Raw genomic sequence first — 22,717 nt, 5'->3', positions numbered from 1 at the left:
GTGGCTTTCTTTTTTCTAACTCTTTCTGCCTCCAGCAAATCTCTTCCTCCCACCTACCCCTATAATTCTCCTTCTTCATCCTTTTGAATGATTAAGGCTTGCCCATTTCTGTATCCTAGGGGCTTAGCACATAATTAATGAAGGTTAGGAGACCCTTGTTCAGTTCGTAGAACGTGGGATGCTGGCCCAAGATCTTCAAAGACTAAAAGTAGCAAACAATTTTGTAACTCAATCTGTTTGGGTATGATAGATATAATCTTCTAAATATTTTTATTTACTTATACCCTGTATTCCTAAAGTTATTTTGACCTTTTCAAATTACTTTACCATCCTTTGCCCCACTGGATTTGACTCTCACATGCCTATGGAGAAAGCAAGGGAATTATTATTATCCCATATTACAGTTAAGCAAATTGAGACAGAGATTAAGTGGTTTTCTTTGTCTCTGTCTATGAGTGACAGCTGAGACTAGAATCTGTACTGTAGTTCTATATGAAGTGGAATGTAAATATCCTTCCGAAACTATAGGTATATAAATTATATATACATACACACATATATAAACTATATATACATATATTTGTGCTTATTCAAACATAGTTTTTTCATAGAAACATAGCAGTCTAGAAGTATGTTCCAGTTTGGCTTAAGTGTTTTGTATAGACCCTAACAGTCATGTACTTATTATTCAGACTTGAAAAGGCTGTGGATCTAAAGGTTGTTTACTAGTTACTGAAAGAAATCTTTCTTGCATTGACTTACTTTAGTAGATGCTCTTTGCAAAGATCAAATGTGTTTGGCACCATATTATATGTTTCAATGAGTGGAGAGGAGGAAGTTGAAAGGACATAATTAATTATAAGACCAGCCTCAAGATTTCTGTGCTTAAAGAGCTTTTCAGCCCCAGGGAATTACTTCAAGCCAGAGGCTAGGATAGGTTTCTTAACTTAATTGCCACTATTTCTTGCCCTAATGAAGTTCTTTTTTAACAAAGTGTGGAGCATTTCTTGTGCTCTAGATAAGGAATCAGAATGTGGCCTATTTACTTACTTCAGTGGGAAGAGAGAGAAGTGAAGTCGACAAAGAGGTATGTATATTTAGAACAACCAACTGTTAATGTAATGGTTTATCCAACAGAATCACCCCCTAAATAATTTGTCTCTGAAGAAACTTAGTATTTGTTTTACTCTTGGGAGTAAGACCTGAAAGCTCATTATGATCCCTACCCAAACTAGTGTGGTCTTAGAACTCTAACTTGCAATGACTTATGTGAAAATGTATCAGCAACACTGAGCCAAATGCAGAAAACAGTTGCCTTGCTGATTATATTTAAAACTCCAAAGCAGAGTCAGCCAATAGGACCAAACTATCACTTAGCTGAAGTTAGGTTTTTTTTCTGACAGTGCCCAACTTCTGTTATTAGTTTCCCTTTCTGCTTTCATGGTATCACTTTCTTATTCTTCCATGCTGTCTTAAGAAGCCCCTGCAGAGGCCTGCCTGCATTGACAGTACTCTCTGCTCTGAACCACACAACTGCTCAGTCATCAAAGCCTACACTCATTTAGACTGTGGTTAAAATATGACTCCAAAGTATTTTATACTCAAGTGTACTGAGGAACTAAGCTTCAAGGATGGTTCGTTGTGGTCTTCTTTCTTCTTCCCTCCCTCTTCCCTTCCTTCCTTCTTTCCTTTAATTTGTTTGGATAGGGAACAAGTATTTAGTGATGGTGAATCAGTAAGAATAGTTTAGGTTATACTTCAGTAAATCTCAGTGGCTTAAGCTAACAAAGGATTACTTCTCATTTCCAGTCAGGTTGTCAGGGTTCCTGTGGTCATTCAGGGATCCAGGGAACCAGGCTGGGGAGCAGCTCTGTTCAAACATTGCCAGTTGCTGTGTCAAAGGGAACAAAGCTCTAGAGGGACTCACATCAGCAATAACTGCTTAGAGCTGGACGTGACACATCTTGAGGATCCCTAGAAAGACTGGAGCAGTGTTACCTGTCCTCATACTCATTCCTCTTTGATCCCTAATCATGAACACAGTACTGGGCACAGCAAAGACAGTAAATGTTTATTAAAATAAAATAATTTCCAGAGACTATAGAGTCCTTGGAGTTTGCATTGGTCTGTCTGAGACTAAAATAGATAACAGAACCCATAAAGTTTTGACTAAAATAGATAACAGAACTCATGAAGTTTAGACTAAAATAGATAATAGAACCTATAAAGCTGGAAGACCTCCAGACTCAGGCTAGTGTACCTGAGACACTAAAGATAAAAGGAATCCATAGCCCTTTGAATCAATCTGAGAAGAACAGAATTCCAGGATAGATCATTCACAGCCTGGTCAGTTTCATGAATATCGTATTCTCTCTGATGATTCAAGGAAACAGCTGCCGTACAGTTATTCCTCTTCTGCTGCTTTGTGCATGGTATTATGCAACAAACATTTATTGACTGACTTATTTGTGAACAATCATGACTTATCATCAATTTTTGGAATATTCTTTAACATAGTAATGAAGACTGAAAGGTTTTGGACAAAACAATCTCTTTTCTATGTGGTGGTATAGTGGAGTTTTTTAAAACTTGCATTTCATTCATATACATTCAACTATATATATACACAGGAAAAAAGAAAAAGAAAAAAGAATGAGATATACAGCCCAGGCACCTCAGCCTGCTATTCCATTCACCAAGCTTATATGCTTTTATGAAGGGTGAGATTCTAAAACCTCAGTCTATTGTGATCTTAGTTGAGTGTCATGGTCAATGAGAGCAGCTCATTCCATTGCATGTCCTTCAAGTATATATGGCAAGTATATATGGCAAGCATTTTTCTATGCAACTTGGCCCTTAAGTATCTACTAGTTGTGTCATCTGGCACTCACTCAAAGAGCCCCTAACCTAGTACTAGGGGAGAAACTGGTTATATCAGGGTTCTCTATAATGTGGTGTATTCATCTCCAATGTGGTATAATTTTGACTGTGTGTTTTTTTCCTAAAACCAGCTTCAGGATTTAGTGCTCCATGTGCAATGAGACTCCACAGTGTGCTTGTTCTTTAGTAAATTAGTTCAACCATTGTGGAAGACAGTGTGGCAATACCTGAAAGATCTAGATCCAAAAATACCATTTGACCCAGCAATCCCCTTACTGGGTATTTATCCAAAGGAATATAAATCATGCTAATACAAAGATACATGCACATATCTGTTCATTGCAGCACTATTCACAATAGCAAAGATGTGGAATCAACCCAAATACCCATCAATGATAGACTGGATAAAGAAAATGTGGTATTATATACACCATGGAATACTATGCAGCCACAAAAAGGAATGAGATCATATCCTTTGCAGGGACATGGATGGAAATGGAAGCCATTATCCTCAGCAAACTAACACGGGAACAGAAAACCAAACACCACGTGTTCTCACTTACAAGTGGGAGCAGAACAATGAGAACACATGGACACAGGGAGGGGAACAACACACACAGGGGCCTGTTGGGGAGTGAGGTTGAGGGAGGGAGAGCATTAGGAAAAATAGCTAATGTGTACTGGGCTTCATACCAAGGTGATGGGTTGATACAGCAAACCACCATGGCACATGTTTACCTATTTAACGAACCTGCACATCTTGCACATGTACCCCAGAATTTCAAATGCAAAGAAGAATTTAAAGAAAACTAGATACCAACTGTGGAGACTGCTTTACCTTCTGTAGTCTTCATGTTTTATTTTGTTCGAGATATTTTGCTCTGTCTGCTTTCCTTACATAGGTCTAGAATTCTGTTGAAGCCTGTGTATGCATTTCGTTACATATTGGAAGATTGATTAGCCATACCCATATGTGGTATTTCTGCTGCTTCTGCATGTCACAAGTGGGTTAACATTGGTTCTCCATTCTTTTCTTTAGAGTGCCTACCGCATGTTTACAAACAACACGTGTTTGAAGCACATGATCACCAAAGTCCGGCGGGACACCCACCACTTTGAACGCTACCAGCATAACCGGGACCTTGTGGGATTCCTCAACATGTTCGCGAACAAACAGCTAGAGCTGCCGCGGGGATGGGAAATGAAACACGATCACCAGGGCAAGGTAATATGAGGAAGATGCCTCAGGGAGTGCCGAATGCCTGTGGGCTGCTTGTGGCTTCGGCACTTGGCACTCCCCTTCAAGTGAGGGCCAAGACTCTTTGTGAGGTGAAACATTCCACCTCCTGTTCAACTGAAACCTGGACAGCAGGTTGTTTGTGACCACAAACAGTGACTGTGCCATTCTGAAGGGAGTGCCATTGTGGAGGGAGTGGAGGGAGAGCTGTGAGGCTGGCAAAACATTCACTTCTCCCTGGAAACCCTCCTGCCTGTCATCTCTCTTCATGCTCTGCTGATTAGAGAAAAGGGTTCTTAGGCAGTGCTTCCTTCTCCCGAGTGATACAGCTTGTGTTGCAGATATTTGAATAAAAAGTTGTGGTATTGTTTAGAGAAGGTGGCTAGGAGGTCACGAAGCAAGCAACTGCATGACGTGTGTCTTTGTGACACTGTCTGGGCTCGGGCCTCAGTCTTATTGGTTCAGAACCCTGATTTTGTTGGCACATTACCAAGACTCAATGATTGATCAATTTATGACAAGAAATATGTAACTGTGCAGCACAGGCCAGAATAGCTATATCTGTACTTCCTCTGTAGATGGATGAACCAGAAAGCCTGGTTACAATCAGGAAGTCATTCTATGAGTAAGAAATGAGAATGAGAAAGTTAGTGCTAATTATAAGGTGTTTTTAAACTAAGATTGAATTTTTATTTATTTAACTCTTATATAGCACCTACTCTGAGCTGTGAAGCATCTAACCTCTTTATAGATAGAAGGTCCTCACCACAACTTGATAAAGCAGTACTGTTATTATTTCCATTTACAGTTAAGCAGCCCCAGGTTCGTTGACTTGCCTGACATCACAGAGACAGGCAGTGGCTCAGCCATGCTGTAGGCCAGCCAGGCTGGTTCCAGGAACCATGCTCTTAACCGTGACTCCAACTATGGAGTAACCAACCTCAGTTTCTCTGTCTATAAACAGTCTGGGAATATGTGACTTGAAGGGCAGGGAAGATTACAATGGCATGATTTTTAAAGTAACAAGCCTTGGAGTGTTTGTTCAACAGATACTTATGAGCACCTAAACAAAATAGATAAGCCAACGACTTTATAGAACTGCCATTCTCATGAATGCAGCATTCATGTCTCAGAGACAGGCAATAGACGAATAAATAAACATACTATTCTTAATATGCCAAGAGCTGATTAATGCAGTGATTTAAAATAAAGCAAGGAATGAGTTGAGGTCTAGAGAAAGAGGAATGGAGAATTTTTTTATAGGGTGGTTGGGGAGGGTGTCACACAAAAGGCCATAGGTGAGCAGACACCTGAAAGAAGTAAGGAGTAAAGTATATCAACACTCAAGGCAAACAGAACATGTAGAGTACGCAGTAAATGCCATTTCCCCCCAAAGTTCCCTCTAGCAATAATACCACAATAGCCTCTTACTTATCCTGAACTCGGCTTCCAGCAATATTACCTGAGAACCTGTAAGCAGTCAAAATGTTTGTTACAAAATGCATGTATTTTAATGCAAGGGCGGAGCCTTCAAACTCTCATTGAAACGACTGACTTGATTTCTGCAAATGTTTTTAATAAACCTCTGATTCCCAGTCAAGAGATTAGAAGTGGCAAGTGTGAAGTTTAGAATAGGTGAAAGAGAATTGGGCTTGTGATTATGTCCCTGGACCACAGGTAAAATGACATTGAATTAGAGTCAGAAATGGGCATGACAAGAAGCCTTTCCAGGGGAAGATAACGGCTTTGCTGGTACTGCGTTTGGTTCAATAGCCTGAGGGCCCAATATCTGTAAATGTTCTGTTGGATGGAAGGGCATAGATGGTCCAAGTAAGGATTTTTGAAAAGTACTAGTAGTATTATACCTGGGTATAAAAGAGTAGTAGCACACCAAGAATTCGTCTGTTCTCAGCTCTGTCAAGACTTTATGTGGAATCATGAGGAGCTGTGTTCATTAGAGAATCAGAGGTCCAGGGAAAACCCAAGTTAAGATAATGGATAATGCTGCATCTGTTTCTGCTCTGTGTTGCACTTTAACTTGTTAAGGCAGGGGTTGGTCCCTTCTTGCCAGTCATAACTTGCTAGACACACTTTAGGAGAGAGGTTCTTTTACTAACCCCTGGACCATGAAAAAAGTTTAAATTAGATTTAGGATACTATTTAAGAAGAGTTGTAATGTATTCTTAAGAACAAGTTTTGTCTCATAGCTTTCATAAAAATTTTGGTGCTTAAAAGGAGTAAATACTATCTCAACCATGTTCATAACATGACTACCCAAAACATACTATTCTCTGGGGATGTTTCTACTAATCTGGGTGTTACAACTTGAATTTGGCATTGTACAGAACCGTGAGTATAGGCTGGTTGATAGCTGACCTCACAATCTTGCTGGCTTTTACATTCCAATGCTATTTGGCATGAAAGACTTGAAGGACCCCTGCCTTGTGGACAAGACAGATTAGCAGATGGACCCAAAAGCTTATCACTTTAGCCTGATCTCTCTGTGTTGTGCATTAAGACTTTAACAAGATTTTTAGCTAAGCTGGACACCTTAACTAAAGTAGGTTTATCTTAGTGTAATTCTCCCATATAAGTTCCTTTCCAAGCAACCAGCTTCAAGTAAATTGAAATAACTTAAAGGAACTTTTGGGGAGGCTGGTGCTCGGTCTCTATTTGCTGTTCTGCTTTGGGCAGCATGTCAGGAGTCCTGTCTCCTGTCTTACGAATAGGCAGCTAATAGGTTTCTCTTCAACCCTGGAATTTTAGCCCCTTTTAATTTAGTAATATTTATTTTAAGAGACAGCATCTTGCTATGTTGCCTGGGCTGGAGTAAAGAGGCTATTCACAGGCATGATTCCACCACTGATCAGCATGGGAATTTCAACCTGTGCCATCTCCAGCCTGGGCTGGTACCTCCGGTTTTAGGCAACCTGGTGGTCTCCAGCTCCTAGGAGGTCACTATATTGATGGGGAACTTAGTGTGAACACCTGATTGACATAGCACACTGTAGTCCAGAACTCCTGGACTCAAGCAGTTCTCCCACTTCAGCCTCCCAAGTAGCTGGGCCTATAGGCGCGTGCCTGGCTGGCCCCTTTTAAAAATGAGTTGCTTTACTTCTAGAACATTTGAAGGGAGAAAACGTTTTTCATGTAACACAACATCAAAAGCTATTAAGTATTCTGAAGTTATTTTCCCACAGTGATGACTGATTTCTAGAGTTGACATAGAACAGGACGTCCTTATCCTCATCAACATGAAAGGAAACGATTCTTAACAGGAATTTTCTCAGGCTGAAATTTGCCTCTGTCTTCTCAAGTGTAACATCTTCCTTTTATGCTTTCCCTTATTTAGTCATTCAGCAACACTTCTGAGGTGTGTGCCATTGTGCTAACAATGATAAAAATTTACCACTTAATATAGCATTCTGGAGTATGTAGCATTGCCCCCGGGCCAGGCACTAATTCATTTAATGCTCACAGCAGCCTGGAGATAGATGCTATTTTTATCCATGTTATATAGAAGAGGAAACTGAGGCACAACATGATTAACTGAATTGGCCAAGGTCCACAATTAGTAAGTGGTGGAATTGGATTTGAACCCAGGCAGTCCATGTCCAGAATCTGTGCTCTTATCCTTCCTCTCACCAGTAAGGAGGATGAAGGGATATCTTCAGCAATTATAATGAAGATAGTAAGGGCTTGGCAGGATGCTGTGGGAGCCTCCTGATAATTTATAAGGTAGGTATTATTATCATTTATAAGTTACTGAAATTTAGAGGTAGAAGCAGGGATCTATATAGAACAATAAAGAGTTTCATCAATTTGGCAATTCATGGAAATGATACAGGTTTGTTAACTGATGAATCTTTTCTCTTCTAGGAAATACGTGATGACTTATGAAGGATATACTGTAGGATTAATGTCAGTGTCCTATTCCTCTTTTTAAAGAATTGCTGGTCTCCCTAAACCATGGTGATCTGACAGAATGGCATTTTCACAGCAGAATTTTTTTTTTTTTTTGTTACAGTTTTTTGCTGTCCATGTTGTTCTTGATCACTGCAGGGTAGTCTGACCTGGGCTGTTTGCTCCTGCCTTACACCTGTATAATGACACAGAATGCTCTCTGTTTCTCTGTGATGCGTTCTCTATACTGTGGTATCTCAGCGGATTTGTTCTCTTGCTATATCAGTGGATTTCTACTCTGGTGGTTGTATTCTCCATCAGCCATGATCATGAAACTAGGGTTTTAGAAACATCCTTGAAGGCCAAGTAGCTTAGAACTGGAACTGAAATTAGATACATACACTGGCACAAAATCATGTACTTCCTGTGTAAAGCTATTAACCACCCTTTTCCTAGACATTGCTCTTTTACCCTAAATGCCTCTTCTTTGAATTATAAAAGAATGTATGCCTTCGCACTGTTATATGTTAGGCACGGGTCCACTGAAGAGTGACATATTTCTGGCATGAGATACCTGGAAAGTTTTCATAGTAATAGCAGCATTTGAGGTGAGCCTTAAATGATGGGTAGAAGTTTGGTTAAAATAAATTTTGGAGGAGAGAGAAAATAAGAGTGGGGAGGGGAAACACCCAAAGTGAGGGCACAGAGACAGGAAAGCACCAGGTGGGTATTTCTGGTTCCTTTGAAGAAATAATGAGTAAATTTCAAGAGACACGTATCAATTGAATGAAATCAGTGGATGCCACGCTGCAGAGAGTTACACTGAGAGAGTGCTACGAAATGACTTGGATAGTGAGAAAACAAAACTGTGAAAGTGGTTATTTCGAGTTTACATAATGGGCTTATTTGATTTAATTTTTAGAAAATAAAAAGTCTTTTTTTTTTTAACTTCCCTTTAAGATGTTAAATACGGTGTATTTCCCCCGGCCTTTTTGCTTTAGACTCTCAAACAATATTAACCCAGAGTTTTTTCTTCAGATTATTCTCTTTGGGCCTAAATTGAGATGCTAAGAAACTTTGAACTTTATAAGTAACATATTATAAATGTCATGAGATTTTAAAAAATAAAAATGTAAAATGGGAACTATCTTCTTACTTAAAGTGAAATCTTTCCCATAGTTTCTTGTGTTTTTCCCTACAGAAATCATACGTTACAATATCTCCCAGTTAAATTGGCATCCATTTTACATCCAAGCTTTGTAACTCTAGAGGTTTTGACTTTGGGTGTCAGATTGGGAGTTTAAGTATCAGAATGGTCCAAATACCCAACTTTGAGAATCAAAGCAAATAGCAGTTATGCTTATGAGGACAGATTTTAGAACAGAACAAATATTTGTATAGTAGAAATTACCACAGGCTGAGCCAACTTGACAATTCTCATTTTACCAGACCCTAATAGCCTGTGTGGCTAGAGAAGTTGTTTCAGTAATGACCTAGACCCTTGTTTCAATCTTGCATGAAACTGATGGCAAACTATTTACTGGGTCAAGTCCTATTTATCTCAATGAGTAAAGTACAGCTTAATATTTGGAGGCCACAAGTTATTATAATTTCAAAAGTCTCTTAGCAAGATTAGTGCTACATTTTGAAAAATATGTTGTCTGTTTGACCACCACGTTTGTTACTTTTGTGACATGTTTTTAATTGCTTGGAAACAACTAATACCTCTTGTGGTGGGTACCTGGTTTAATCGCCTTAAGTTATGCAGCAATCTAGCTGTTTATAGAATCCAACTATGAATGATAGCATGTGGTTTTAAAGGATCTCTTGCCTATTTTAAGGGGTAAAAATATGTTAGAAAAAAATAATGCACAAATAAATTTACATAGAAGGCAAATGGCAAAAATAAACTGTCTAGGGGTTGTATACCTTTTCGAATGAGAGAATAGAGCAGAGATCAGTTTTATGAATATAATTCTGAGTAAAACACTAGACTCATGCAATCTTGAAGGAATTGCCTAAGTACAGAGATGATCTTTGCCTTTTCTTTAACAGTTGTTTTTATGACCTGCATGGATTTAAAAAAAAAATATATATATATATATATATATATATATACTATTTCAACATTTCATAGTAATGCCCTTCTACTTCACCTAAAATGTGGTGATTTGGTTAACTGTATTGCCAGTCTTCCACACTATAAGCTAGGAAATGTTGGACAATCAGCTCTCTGAGGCAGATGGGGAGGAGGGCTGATTTGTAGCACTTGCCAATTTTAATGGTGTAAATTCTCCTAATGTGGTCAATTACCTGCTATCAGCATCATATCAACCTGCTCACAGAACACAGTCAGCTCTCATGAGCTGGTACAAGCCATCTCCAGCATAACACTGGCTCCCCTCTTACATGCTGAATGACTAAATACACTGCCAGCTGGCGTGGTGGCTCATGCCTGTAATCCCAGCACTTTGGGAGGCCAGGGTGGGGGAATGACAAGGTCAAGAGATTGAGACCATCCTGGCCAAAGTGGTGAAACCCCATCTCTACTGAAAACACAAATTTAGCTGGGTATGGTGGGGCATGCCTGTAGTCTCAGTTACTTGGGAGGCTGAGGTTGCAGTGAGCCAAGATAGTGCCACTGCACTCCAGCCTGACTATATAGTGAGACTCCATCTCAAACAAGCAAAGAAAGAAACAAATTAAAAACTACTCTCTTAGCTAACATTTTACATCAAAGTGTTGCACTTATATTGTACTTGTCCACATCTACTAATTGGCTATTTTCAGTACTCCAGCTCAAGTACCACAACTTTACAGCTACAGTCATAGCAGTTAAATGTAATACTTTTCTTTAACCATTTTTGTGACTGATACAGATGTCATGAAATAATTGGGACTACTGATTCCTTCAAAAGAACCAAGTTAGCATGACAATTTTTTTACTGAGGATAAACTGTATCATTCAGCCCTTTACATCTCCACTATTTGTGACGAATCTGTCTAAGATATCATGTAGAGGAAATAATGGCATGTTTATTCCTTATAACTGGGGGAATCTTGGGGAAAGGAGCCAGCAGCTGAGAAGAATTTTATAATTTGGAAAGAAGAGAATGGGTAAGTAAATACAATCTTTAAAAAATGAAAGTAGATTACAATGAGCCTTTTTTTGAACACTTCTAAGACTTTGTAGGCTGAGAAACCAGAATTAGAACAGATACAATACATAGTGCTTCTGGCTTATCCGTTATTATTCTTTCACTGTTTCCATGATTCTTTATAGAAAGAAAAATGGAAGATCGGATGTTCTTTCTGTAGCATAGTTACAAGCACTTCTTCTTTTATTTTGTTTAAGTAGCCTTCTAATATGTATTCCTTAGTGGCAAAATAGTGACTGGAAACAATTTCAAACTTCTTTAACTTAGATTTGTTGAGCCTGAGGTTGGTATTTCTTTGTAAATAGTGATGGATTTTTTTTCTTAAAATAATAGAAGCTTAAAAAAAGAAAGAAAGAATTGTGTAAAGAAAGAAATGTATTTTGTTTGGCATCAATAAAATACCACTTGGCTCCAACTAGCCCGTATTTCCTGACTCTGACTATGCCCTGAAGCAGTGAAAGGGTAGACGTTTTCAGAAATGAGATTCAAGTTTGTGTATTTGCATTCCTTTCAGTTTTTGAGTTGTTAGTTGGCCCAGCACTATAAAGCTTGAGTGAATTTCCTCAATGAAACTTAGCATTAGGGAATCAATATTATTCGAAATTTGCTTCACTAGTGGCTAATGTGAAAAGGATCTGTTTTTCCATACAGTTTCTTTTTTCACTTCTGCATTCTCAAGATACTCTACTCTAGACAGTATATATTAATATATGGTAGATACTTTCATAAATAATTGCAGGCTATTCAAAAGTTGTGACATAAAGTAACTCAAATTTACTAGGTCAGCTTCATTGCTGGCTTGAACTAGGTAGCATTTCCTGTGGGAAAGTGATCTACTTTCCTGACATAATTGATATGTGTGTCACAAATAGAAATGGCAAGCTTGGACTTTGCATGCTCTCCTCTTCATTTTAAAGTAGAATCTATTTTTCACAACTCAGCTGTGACCTGAGTAATCCCCTTTATGTGAATAAAGCAAAGCGCTAAGGAAATCTGTCCAAGATCACACAGTGGGCCCAGAGCAGAGCCAGAACTCTCGCCAAGCAATTTGCTCCTTAGAAGCGCTGTATTGGAGGCTTTGATGGAGGTCTTAATCGAGACCTTTCCCCCAAGTAGTTGGCAGACTTAAAAAGCGTGTGTAAACAATATACACATTCCATTTGACTCTGAAATAGAGCCCCTTGTGGGATACAAATAGGACCTATTCCCCACCCATAGCCATGCTTCCAACAGATTAGTGATGAAAATTGGGCACAGTATGTAGAGCATGTTGTTGAGATCAATAGCAGTCCTTCCACTTGAAACATTGCAGTGTTGAAACTGGTGAGGCCAAGCACTGTGAGTGACTGTTACTGTCAGCCTTGTTCAATATATACTGAAATGTTTTCCTAAAATAAAGTATGATGTAAGGTGTGGAGGGAATGGAAGAACGTAAAAAGGAAAATATGGTAGGTAGAAAGCAGAATGGAAAAAAGGAGATGATATATGAAAAGAAGAGAGGTGAGGAAAAAGGTATTGCTCATTGGGCTTTGGGGACAGATAGAAACATGGGTTCAAATCCTAGCTTTACAAGTTCCCAACTATACATTTCATGTACATTGGGAATTATATTCTAATTGTTTTAAAGGTGAATGGTAGATATATCATTATTCACCAAATAGGGAAAATCCCTATATATAATGGTGATTTCTGGTTTTACTTTTAGAGAGACTGTCTTTCCTCTGCAGTGTGGAAGCTTCACTGTTTCCAGTGGGATTTGATTTGACTGTATTGTGGTGGAAAACCCACATACATTTCAATGTACAAGATTGTATTCTCACCAGGTGCAGTGGCTCATCCCTGTAATCCCAGCACTTTGGGAGGCTGAGGTGGGTAGATCACCTGAGGCCAGGAGTTCAAGACTAGCCTGGCCAATGTGGTGAAACCCCATCTCTACTAAAAATACAAAAAATTAGGTGTGGTGAAGCACACTACACCTGTAATCCCAGCTACTTGGGAGGCTGAGGCAGGAGAATTGCTTGAACCTCGGAGGTGGAGGTTGCAGGGAGCCAAGATCATGCCACTGTACTCCAGCCTGGGCAACAGAGCAAGACTTTATCTTAAAAAAAAATTATATTCTTTCACATAAAGAAGTTCAGAGGCAGGCAGTCTAGGGTTGACCAGGGAGTTCATCATGTTGCAAGAGCCTTCAGCAACTTCCAACTTTTTGCTCAGCCATCCTTCATCTTGTAAACCAAAAAAAAAAAAAAATTCTAAGCCCCACAACCATCTGAATGGATCTCTCCTCTCAGCCAAGGACATTCCAAAGTTAACCTAAAAAACTACTACAGGCCATGATGGGAAGTCGAGGGTTGGATGTGTCTCACAGCTGACCAGCATTAACATCAACACAGAGACCTTAAGACTGATAGAACACTTAGTGTCTGATAAGAAACATTTACACTCTATTCTCTCTGAAGCCTGCTACTGGGAGGCTTCATCTGCATAATAAAACATTCATCTCCACAACCCTTATAACCCAGACATCCCTTTCTATTGATTCCAGATCTTTAGATAATAACCAGTTGCCAAACTGAAAATCTTTGTATCTGGCTATAACCTAGAACCACCCCTACCCCTACTTCCAGTTGCCTCACCTTTCCAGACTAAACTAACAGATATCTTGCATGTATTTTTGGTGCCTTAGGACTCTCTAAAATGTATAAAACCAAGTCTCCTTGGGTAGACATTCTCAGGATCTCTAGAGGGCTGTGTCACAAGCCATTAGCCACTCATACTTGGCTTAGAATAAATCTCTTCAAATATTTTACAGAATTTGACTCTTTTCCTCAACAATCCCCATGGTTCAGTCTGGCTACTGGGGCTCCACTGTTAAATTTGTGTTTCCAAGAGCAGGATAGATGAAGGACAGAAGGATCACCTGACCCTCGTTGGTAGATTTCCCAGAAGTACCATGTTTAACCTGGTACTTTACTCATATTTACAATGGGATTTTTAAAATCTTCTGTTTGTGGTTTTGGGGTCTTTAGCATCCCTTATTTTTCCCTCAAATCTTTAAGTATTTCTGTATTTGTGTAAAAGAACATGCTTTTTTTTTTTTTTTTTGATGGGGGTCTCACTCTGTCATCTACCCAGGCTGGAGTGCAGTGGTACGATCTTGGCTCACTGCAACAACCATCTCCCGGGCTCAAATGATCCTCTCACCTCAGCCTCCCCAGTAGATGGGACTACTGTGTGCCACAGCATGCCTGGATAATTTTGGAATATTTTGTAGAGACAGGATTTTGCCATAGGCTGGTCTTGAGCTTCTGAACTAAAGCAATGCACCCACCTCAGCCTTCAAAAGTGCTGGAATTACAGGTGTGAGCCATCACACCTGGCCTAAGAACATGCTTATTAATATTTGGTTAGTTAATTGTTGGTTTTCTCCTTGTATTTTGGTTGGTAATTCAAGTTTTTATCAATTTGTTATTATCTTCTCTCTCTCCCAGGCACAGCCCTAAAAGCCATTGGGGGACAACAGAGTGAATAAGTTAGAGTTACTACCGTCAAGTCTTTTGCAGTATAGTTCTTTCGAGAGTAGATTTTAGACAAGCCTCCTCATGTCACATTAGGCTATGACAGTACATGCAAATCACAACTGACCTATATGTAGACACCCATTTGTCTTTATAATGACAAGTGCATCATTGTACTATTAATGGCCACCCATCCCTTCAAAACATTTCTAAGAAATTAGGTAAATAGGCCATTCTACTTTATGCTCTTTGTATTTTTTCCCTTAAACAAGATGGTTTATATGATTGTGTTAGTAATAAAAACTTGTTACTCTCCATTTACATAAAGAGGATATGGGGTTGGTTCTGATATGTATTATTTAAAAATAGGTATTAGCCATGTCCTTTGGTACAAAAAAATTTAATTGCTATTTTATGACATTTCAAATAGTGGCAGAAATAGTGGACAGTTGTATTAGAAGCACAAACTAAATGGGACCAATGTGATGTTTGGGGCCAGAGCCTGTCAATGCAAGCCCACACAGGTTTTATCACCAGAGTACTTTTTACAAGACCTGAGAAGAAGGATGTTTCACCCGAGGTTAGGGAAGAGGAAACATTACCCAGGATGTGAGGCTGATGACAAAATCTCACACAAAACCTTCATTTTTTTGGACCCAGAAATTGAAGAGTAAGAGAAAGTACTGGGAAAGATTCCTGTTCTTTCCGTTTTTCTGCCTTGTTTTCTGGTACATCCATTGCTTAAAGTTGTTTCTTTATAAAGATGTAAAAATGTTTTCTTTATGGGACCTGCCCCATTTCTTGATGACGTACATGCAGTTCCGTATGAAACATTCTGTTCCATAATGGGAAAGTAGTTTTCTAAATAGGCATAAATACACTATCAGCCTCTGGCATTTGCCTAGATACCTTCATCCCTAGGTGTTCAGGTACTCCTTTAACTGAGCTCCATTGGTTTGAAAGGTCAGTTCTTTTTTTGCCTGTTGTTTGGCATGCATCATGTACCTCTACACTTGGTTTATAGGTACTGAGTCTCCTGGCTCTCCTAATAGCCCCTTTCATCTTTGATGACCTAATTAACTTTATCTGATCATGGAAAACTTATAATTTCTAATTGTACTTAAGATAATGGATTTCATTATCTTATTATTACCTTGAGTGATTTTTACTTTGAAAACTTATAACATTGGGCCCCTAAGGGTAATGATAAATGGCACTTGTATGGTTTTAGAATTAAACAGACCAAAAAATGCTTTGCTACGTAGTATTCCGTCCTAATTGCAATGCTGAAGTAAATGGTTTATGCTCATTCATGATTTTATGTTACCAGAGATTCTGCAGTAATGATGATAGACGTGGTTTCCAGACTCCTAACACATTATCAGAGAGAAATGTTTACTATGAATGAAAGAGACATATTTTTGTAAGAAATATATAGCTCAGAGTATGCATAAGTGACATACCCAAAGTTCTATTGGGTATATGATGAGTTTGTATGAGTGTGTAATGGGTGACTACATTGGAAAGGCATGTAGACAGATGGTTAAAGAGTGAGGAAAAACTGACCAATGAGCAGGGATGTCTTTTCTGTGGACAAAGGATAGCCATGAGAAGCTTTGGATTGAGGTGGTGAAGAATATTCATATAGTAATGGGCCAGTTAAATGACTACAGTGGTGGAGATGTGAGCAGCTGAGAAACCACCAGTACTTACACATGTAAAATAAAGTCCCAAATAATGGGGTGGTGTTCAGGCTGGGAGGGGACAAATAGAGGATACTACAGTGAGTATATGAGAAGGATTTTGGTGCCCTATAGGAGAAGGAAAAGAGAAGTCAATGATGTTTAAAAGTTTCAAGGTGGTAAGAACTTTATAATAGCCGTATATGACAGGAAGAACTCGAAGACCATCAGTTAAGAGAAGCCCAAATGTCCATTCTTCTGGCTTCCTTCTCAGATCATCTCTATGATGACTACCTCGTAGAGTATTTCCTAAAATCAGGCATAATGTTCCTTCCTGCTCTCTTCATTCTAGCTCTCATCTAAGCTTGGCTTTCTCTAGTCTGAACTGTCCTATGGAGATAAGGAGAAATTTCTCCAAAGATTGAACATTATGAGAAAATAGAGCTAAGACCATGACTCAAAGTGAGTCTTTTCCTGACCGTCTGATGTATTTGATTCACTGTACTGTATCCTAGGCTTTCTTTGTGGACCACAACTCCCGCACCACCACTTTCATTGATCCCCGGCTCCCCCTGCAGAGCAGTAGACCCACGAGTGCACTGGTTCATCGGCAACACCTGACGAGGCAACGCAGCCACAGTGCGGGTGAGGTGAGTCAAGCATTTTAGGGACTCACCTGCTGCTTGATTGATAGAAGCTTCTAAAATGTGGTGGTTTGTGGGATTTGATTTTTTTAAGCTTTTTTTTTTTTGAGTTTGATTTGGAGGCTGAAAAGCTTTGAAATAATGTTGACAAGCCTTCTCTGGAAATACATATGGCCTAAATCACAAAATCTAAAGGTAGGAGATATGAGGTATTTAAGATTTTTTGACTCAGAGGAAGGTGAGAGGGAGTTGATAATGTACTAAAATGTTCAAGGCAGGAAGATGATAACCCCTTTTGCACACCCATTTTCAGCCTCACAGGAAGAAATGAATGTAACTTGGTTAAATATAGAATTTCTTAAATGAAGTTTTCTATATTGCATTAAAACACTCATCCAGGGCTGTGAGATTATAGACTCCTCACTGGTATTCTTTAAAATTAGAATATTCCTGCGAAAGTTGATTTATATATACTTTAAGTGCCTGGGGAAAATGGGCTGAACTAAGAATTCCTAAAAACTGCTCTACTTTACCATTTTGCAGGGACCCATGATAACCACATGAGGGCCCTCTAATATGCTAACCAAAAAAAAAAAAAAAAAAAAATCTTGTTTCACTTCTTCCTTTGCAGCTTAAATGTATAAAAGAAGTGTCTTAAGGCAAGTTTTCTTCTCCTTCATATGGGCTTATGATTTGAGTATATACCATCACTTGATGTACATTGTTTTGAAAATTTCCTTAGACAAATAGAATTAATATTTTTACATTACTTTTCTATGTCTATGTGCATGTATTTTCAATATATTGTACATCAGATATCTTTGTAGCTTTATATTTTGTATGAGAAAAAATATGAATACAATAAATAACTGGATTTGATTCATTAAAATTCTACTCTTGGAATTTCCCCTCCTAATTTACATACTTGCTCTAATGCATCAAGGGTTTGCTGGTTGTAAGTGCAGATATGGAAGAGAACACATGAGAAGCTCATATGAAAATGATATATAAATATATTACAGGATGAGGCATGCACAAAATATTTATGTTTTATGAGTAGCTAGTAAATCTTTACCTTGCTGTCATGTACACCATTAGTGGTAAACTGAATGACGCTAACAACATTCATCTTGAAAGCAGAACAGACCTTTCACCTTTGGACCTTGTGTGCGATGTGTAGCACAATTAGGGCTCTTGTCTGATATTTTATTGCATAGCCAGTGCACTTTAACCACTCACCTTATCATGACTTCACAGGATGAAGCTGGCTGTTTCACTGTTTTCCTGGGAAAACATGCATAGATTAATAGCTATACTTGCATTTTCCTTCAACCCCTCTACCTTAGAACATGAATTATTTTCATGGTCTAGTAGTAGCCTTTTTGAGAGAGGGACCCTAAGGGATACATTAAGACTTTTCCTCCTATGGCTGGAAACCGAGCAGTGACCTGGAGATAACTCCATACAGACTGAGCGTCCAGCCCTCAGCATTGTTAAACTTTCCAGGGGAGTGTCCTTTCTGACACAGCTGTTGGAAGCACCCATGTCCTGAAGACCTGCCCATCAGAGGGATTACCCACTGTCTGCTGGTCTGGTTGCCAGGACTGAGGTCTCAGGGAAAAAGACCTTTGAATTTTCTGAGAAATGATGACACATGGCAGAATATTGTGAGGAGAGAAAGTATATATTGGAGTGTTGAAATATGTTATCTGAATAACAATCTGTACTTAGTGATCAGATCTCCCCAGAGAGTAGCTGTGTTCATTCCTAAAGCCAATAACTCAAGAGAAGCAGGATGAGAAGACTTCTAACTACATACATGGTAATTTCAGCCACCATCTTATATCCCTTCAGCAAATATTCCAGTCAGTAGAAATGTTGATGTCTTTCCCATCTAACAAGTTAACATTGTCAAACACCTACTATGATGAAGAAACATCATGGTTGCTGTTATGAGGGATGCAAATAAATAACACACTTCCTGCATTGTTAACCGAAGAGGAAAATATGAAACCATACTACAAATCAATAAAAATATGAGTGAAAAATGCTTTGTAAACTTTCTTTTTTAATAGTTGGAAAAGTATACCTTAATAATGTTTTTGATAACCGTGTTTTTTTCTTTTTATTTATATATTTCCAGTTTTAGAGAGGTATAATTGACAAATAATATAAACTGTTCACAATGGCATCTGCTGGAGAAATATACACCAAGTTCTGTGGGAGCTCAGACAAGGTTGCATTTAACTTGGGCTTGAAGGAGAGGGAAGGCCTTTTTGAGGAGGGGCTGTTTGAACTACACTGTGAGGAATGAGTGAGAGCATTCTTGAAGGACAAGCAAGCAGTGGAGGTTGGGGAGGATATTTCCAGCATTAGAGTCTTCAGAAAAATCCTCAGCAAATACCCAAGTGATGCAGTATGACAAAATGCCTGCAAAGGGTTGTGAGTGGAATAAAAACTATTTTCAAAATCCCAGTTTATAAATCCAGTACAGTATGTTATTTTGCCTCTTGTTCTCTTATTCTCTCTTATATTGCTGTTCTACTATTGTCTTAAAAGAGTTCTGTAATCTGGGGGGAAATGGGAAAGCAACATCAGAGTTTTCTGGTAAGACTCTTAATGGGTATTTTTGGCTATCTACTTTTATGTATGAGTTTCTAAATCTATATTAGGTGCAATAAATAATTCAGGTTAGCACAACCCTATTTAGCTCCTCTGCACCTGCTCCTATTAGCGCCCTGGTGTGGGAGGCTTAAACCAGAAAGATCTGTAGTACCAGGTGTTCTAATAGGCATGGAAAATTGCTCCTGAGGAGATACTGTACTAACTCGGAACCCCACGTGAAGATTGCTGGTCTTCAACCCCTCCTCTGCTGAGCCAGGGAATTCCCTGGCCGCCTTAGCCAAAAGAAGAAATATCTTGGCACTGCCCCAAACATTTTATAACACTTAGTCTTTCCTTTGATTGTATTGTTGCAGACTGTGCTCCGTCAATGCAGACGTTAGTCCTGATGAACAAGTCTGCTATTTAGATGCTGCAGCCTCAGTAATTATGAGCAGATTGAACTACTTCTGTGCCACTTAGTAAAGCATTACTAACCCAGCCTCTCTCAAGAATGTGGATGCCTCAACTCTTCCCCCCATTTAGCCACTAAAACAAGGCTTTTGATAACTAAGAACCCTGCTTCACCTCCACAGCTGATGTCTGTTCTGATCAGGTGGCACTTCACCATGCTCATTGTTAACATTTTAAACAGCTTGGTTTGGGATACTGATATAGAGCATTCTCTGGCTCTTGGTGCAGAACATAAATGATGCTTCTGTTTGCAGGTAGGAGAAGATTCTCGACATGCAGGACCACCAGTTCTTCCCAGGCCATCCAGTACATTCAATACAGTCAGTAGGCCACAGTACCAGGACATGGTTCCAGTGGGTATGTCAATCTTTTCCAGAAATTATCTGTCCTTTTCTGCCATTATCTATACCACGTACACTGCGCTGATACTTCCCCTGTTGTTAACCTGATACTTTTTGTCCTGTATTGAGAAATGGCTGCATTATCCTTAAGAAATGTATGACAAAATCCTATGGACTTGAGTCTCACAGGGCTTCTGTCTTGTAAAATCCTAAAGGATAAGATTTTTTTTAAATACCACTCTGCCTTGCCTGAGTAGAGGTATTATGTTAGATTAATGAAGTTAAGGTAAAATAATTTATTAAGGTAATATATTATGCAATCATTATAAATTAAGAATTTGGATAAGTATATACTTAGTATATTTAAGACCAAGACAGAATTTAAATGGTGTGTGAATCTGTAGTAGCCTCACAAAATAAGCAAAGACAGCACATTCTTAAGGGTTTTTGTCACAAATAGAAGGCAGCAAGAACCTCTAAAATAGTAAAATAAAAATAAATGAATGTGGGAGAAAGGCCTAAAAAATGACTTGAGTTGTTATTAGAATGATGAGGTTGAAGAAGATCAGTGGTTGTCAAACTAGGAGCCCTTAAGGCAGGTGGATTGGACAGATTGATGAGAGGCCATGTGGGCTCCCTGCTCGTCTCAAATTAGACCAGCTCTCTATTTGTCTGTTTTTGTTTTAAAACTTTTTCTTTAAAAAAACTATCATGAAATTCAATATAATTCCTATGACCTAAGAAGTTTGACCTCTGGATAAGAAATCCAGAGGTGAAGTCTAACAGTCTAGGTTTTTTTATGTTATTACTAATATGACACTAAATACTGCTCATAGAATTTTAAAGCACTATACAATTGTTGCTTAGAAAGTTATCTGGGCTCTGATCTCAGATGCACTATAAACCCCAATTCAATAATTATAAAAAGTCTTCATTATTTGTAGATAGTGAAATGTGCATTTAGGGAAAATTTGAGTTGACAGTGGTATTCCATTTTAGCAGATAGTATGACTTTAAAATTGTTATTCACATTTAACTAAAATGTGTATGTATAGGCAATATGATGTAGGTAAGATTGAAAACAGCAGATCTCTGCAGAATTATTCTTCATTGGTTTAATTTGTAAGTTTAAGAAAGGCATGTATTTTGATCATATCCTATACCAGAATCTCTGATGTTTAAGAATTTAGACAGTCTGTTTTAGTTCTGTGAATTTAAATATATTTATGATTTATTTATGATTATCAAATTTAATCAAGATAATCATCTTAAGTAAACAGTTTCATTTTCTTGGCAAAAGAGGTATTAAAGATATTCTTAATAAATTTTAATTAACTATTTTTAAGTTTCTTTAGCCGGCCTTGACTGGGATATAGATTTTTTAAAATATTTTTTTCATACTTGGTAATGATGGTTGTGCTGTAGCTGTTGGTATAGTTGATTTGGTAAAGAGCTGTTTGTGGTTTAATGGCACTTATTTTCACATAGAGTTTGGGAATAGTTTATCCTCTGCATTTTGGCCCTAGTTGTTTGGCAGCTAGTACATTTTGGCAAATTTAGTTCTGCCTCTACCTCCCTGGCTGGTTGCTAATTAATCAAAAGATGATTTTTCATTTCCAACTGTTGTCATTTCTGTAAGGCTGATATTTGATAATGATCAAGATCTAGAATCTCATTGATGACCATATCTTGCCATTTGATAATAAATATGGCTTATCAAATGAGTTTACTAAGAATGGTTAACTAAGCCACAGCTCTGAGTCCAATAATTATGTAAAGGTTCGATACAAATTGGAATATAAGTACCTATAGGGGTGGGCATAGTCTAGGTACAAACTATAACTTTGACTATAATATTAGCCAGAAAACAGATTTTATTTTATTTTATATTTTAGTAGAAACAAGTTCTTACTGTGTTGTCCAGGCTGGTCTTAAACTCCTAAGCTCAAGTGATCCTCCCAAATCAGCCTCTCAAAATGCTGGACTGACAGGCATGAGCCACCACGCCTGGCTGAAAAACAGATGATTTTGAAAAGTTTGGATTTATAGGCTAGGCATGGTGGCTTATGCCTATAATCCTAACACTTTGGGAGGTTTGAGGTGGGTGGATCACCGGAGGTCAGGAGTTAGAGATCAGCCTGGGCAATGTGGCGAAACGCCGTTTCTACCAAAAATATAAAAGAAAAAATTAGCTGGGTATGATGGCAGGCACCTAAAATCACAACTACTTGAAAGGCTGAGGCAGGAGAATCACTTGAACCCTGGGGATGGAGTTTGCA

At 38.5% G+C, this 22,717-nt stretch overlaps 1 protein-coding gene across 4 annotated transcripts in view; it reads left to right on the top strand.

Moving 5' to 3' along the window:
* The window catches only part of HECW2 (HECT, C2 and WW domain containing E3 ubiquitin protein ligase 2), a 404,347-nt gene that overhangs the window by 303,968 nt on the left and 77,662 nt on the right, over positions 1-22,717 (top strand). For all 4 annotated transcript variants that reach the window (XM_035305193.3, XM_035305191.3, XM_078328066.1 and 1 more), the window contains 3 exons: positions 3,920-4,105; positions 16,894-17,028; positions 20,352-20,454. In XM_035305193.3, coding sequence (XP_035161084.2) covers positions 3,920-4,105; positions 16,894-17,028; positions 20,352-20,454 — 424 coding nt within the window. The remainder of the gene's footprint in view (positions 1-3,919; positions 4,106-16,893; positions 17,029-20,351; positions 20,455-22,717) is intronic.

This window comes from Callithrix jacchus, chromosome 6 (assembly GCF_049354715.1).
Source record: "Callithrix jacchus isolate 240 chromosome 6, calJac240_pri, whole genome shotgun sequence".
In the NCBI taxonomy this organism is placed as follows: domain Eukaryota; kingdom Metazoa; phylum Chordata; class Mammalia; order Primates; family Cebidae; genus Callithrix; species Callithrix jacchus.
The sequence above is the reverse complement of the archived record's forward strand: the minus strand, read 5'-3'. Positions and strand labels throughout refer to the sequence as shown.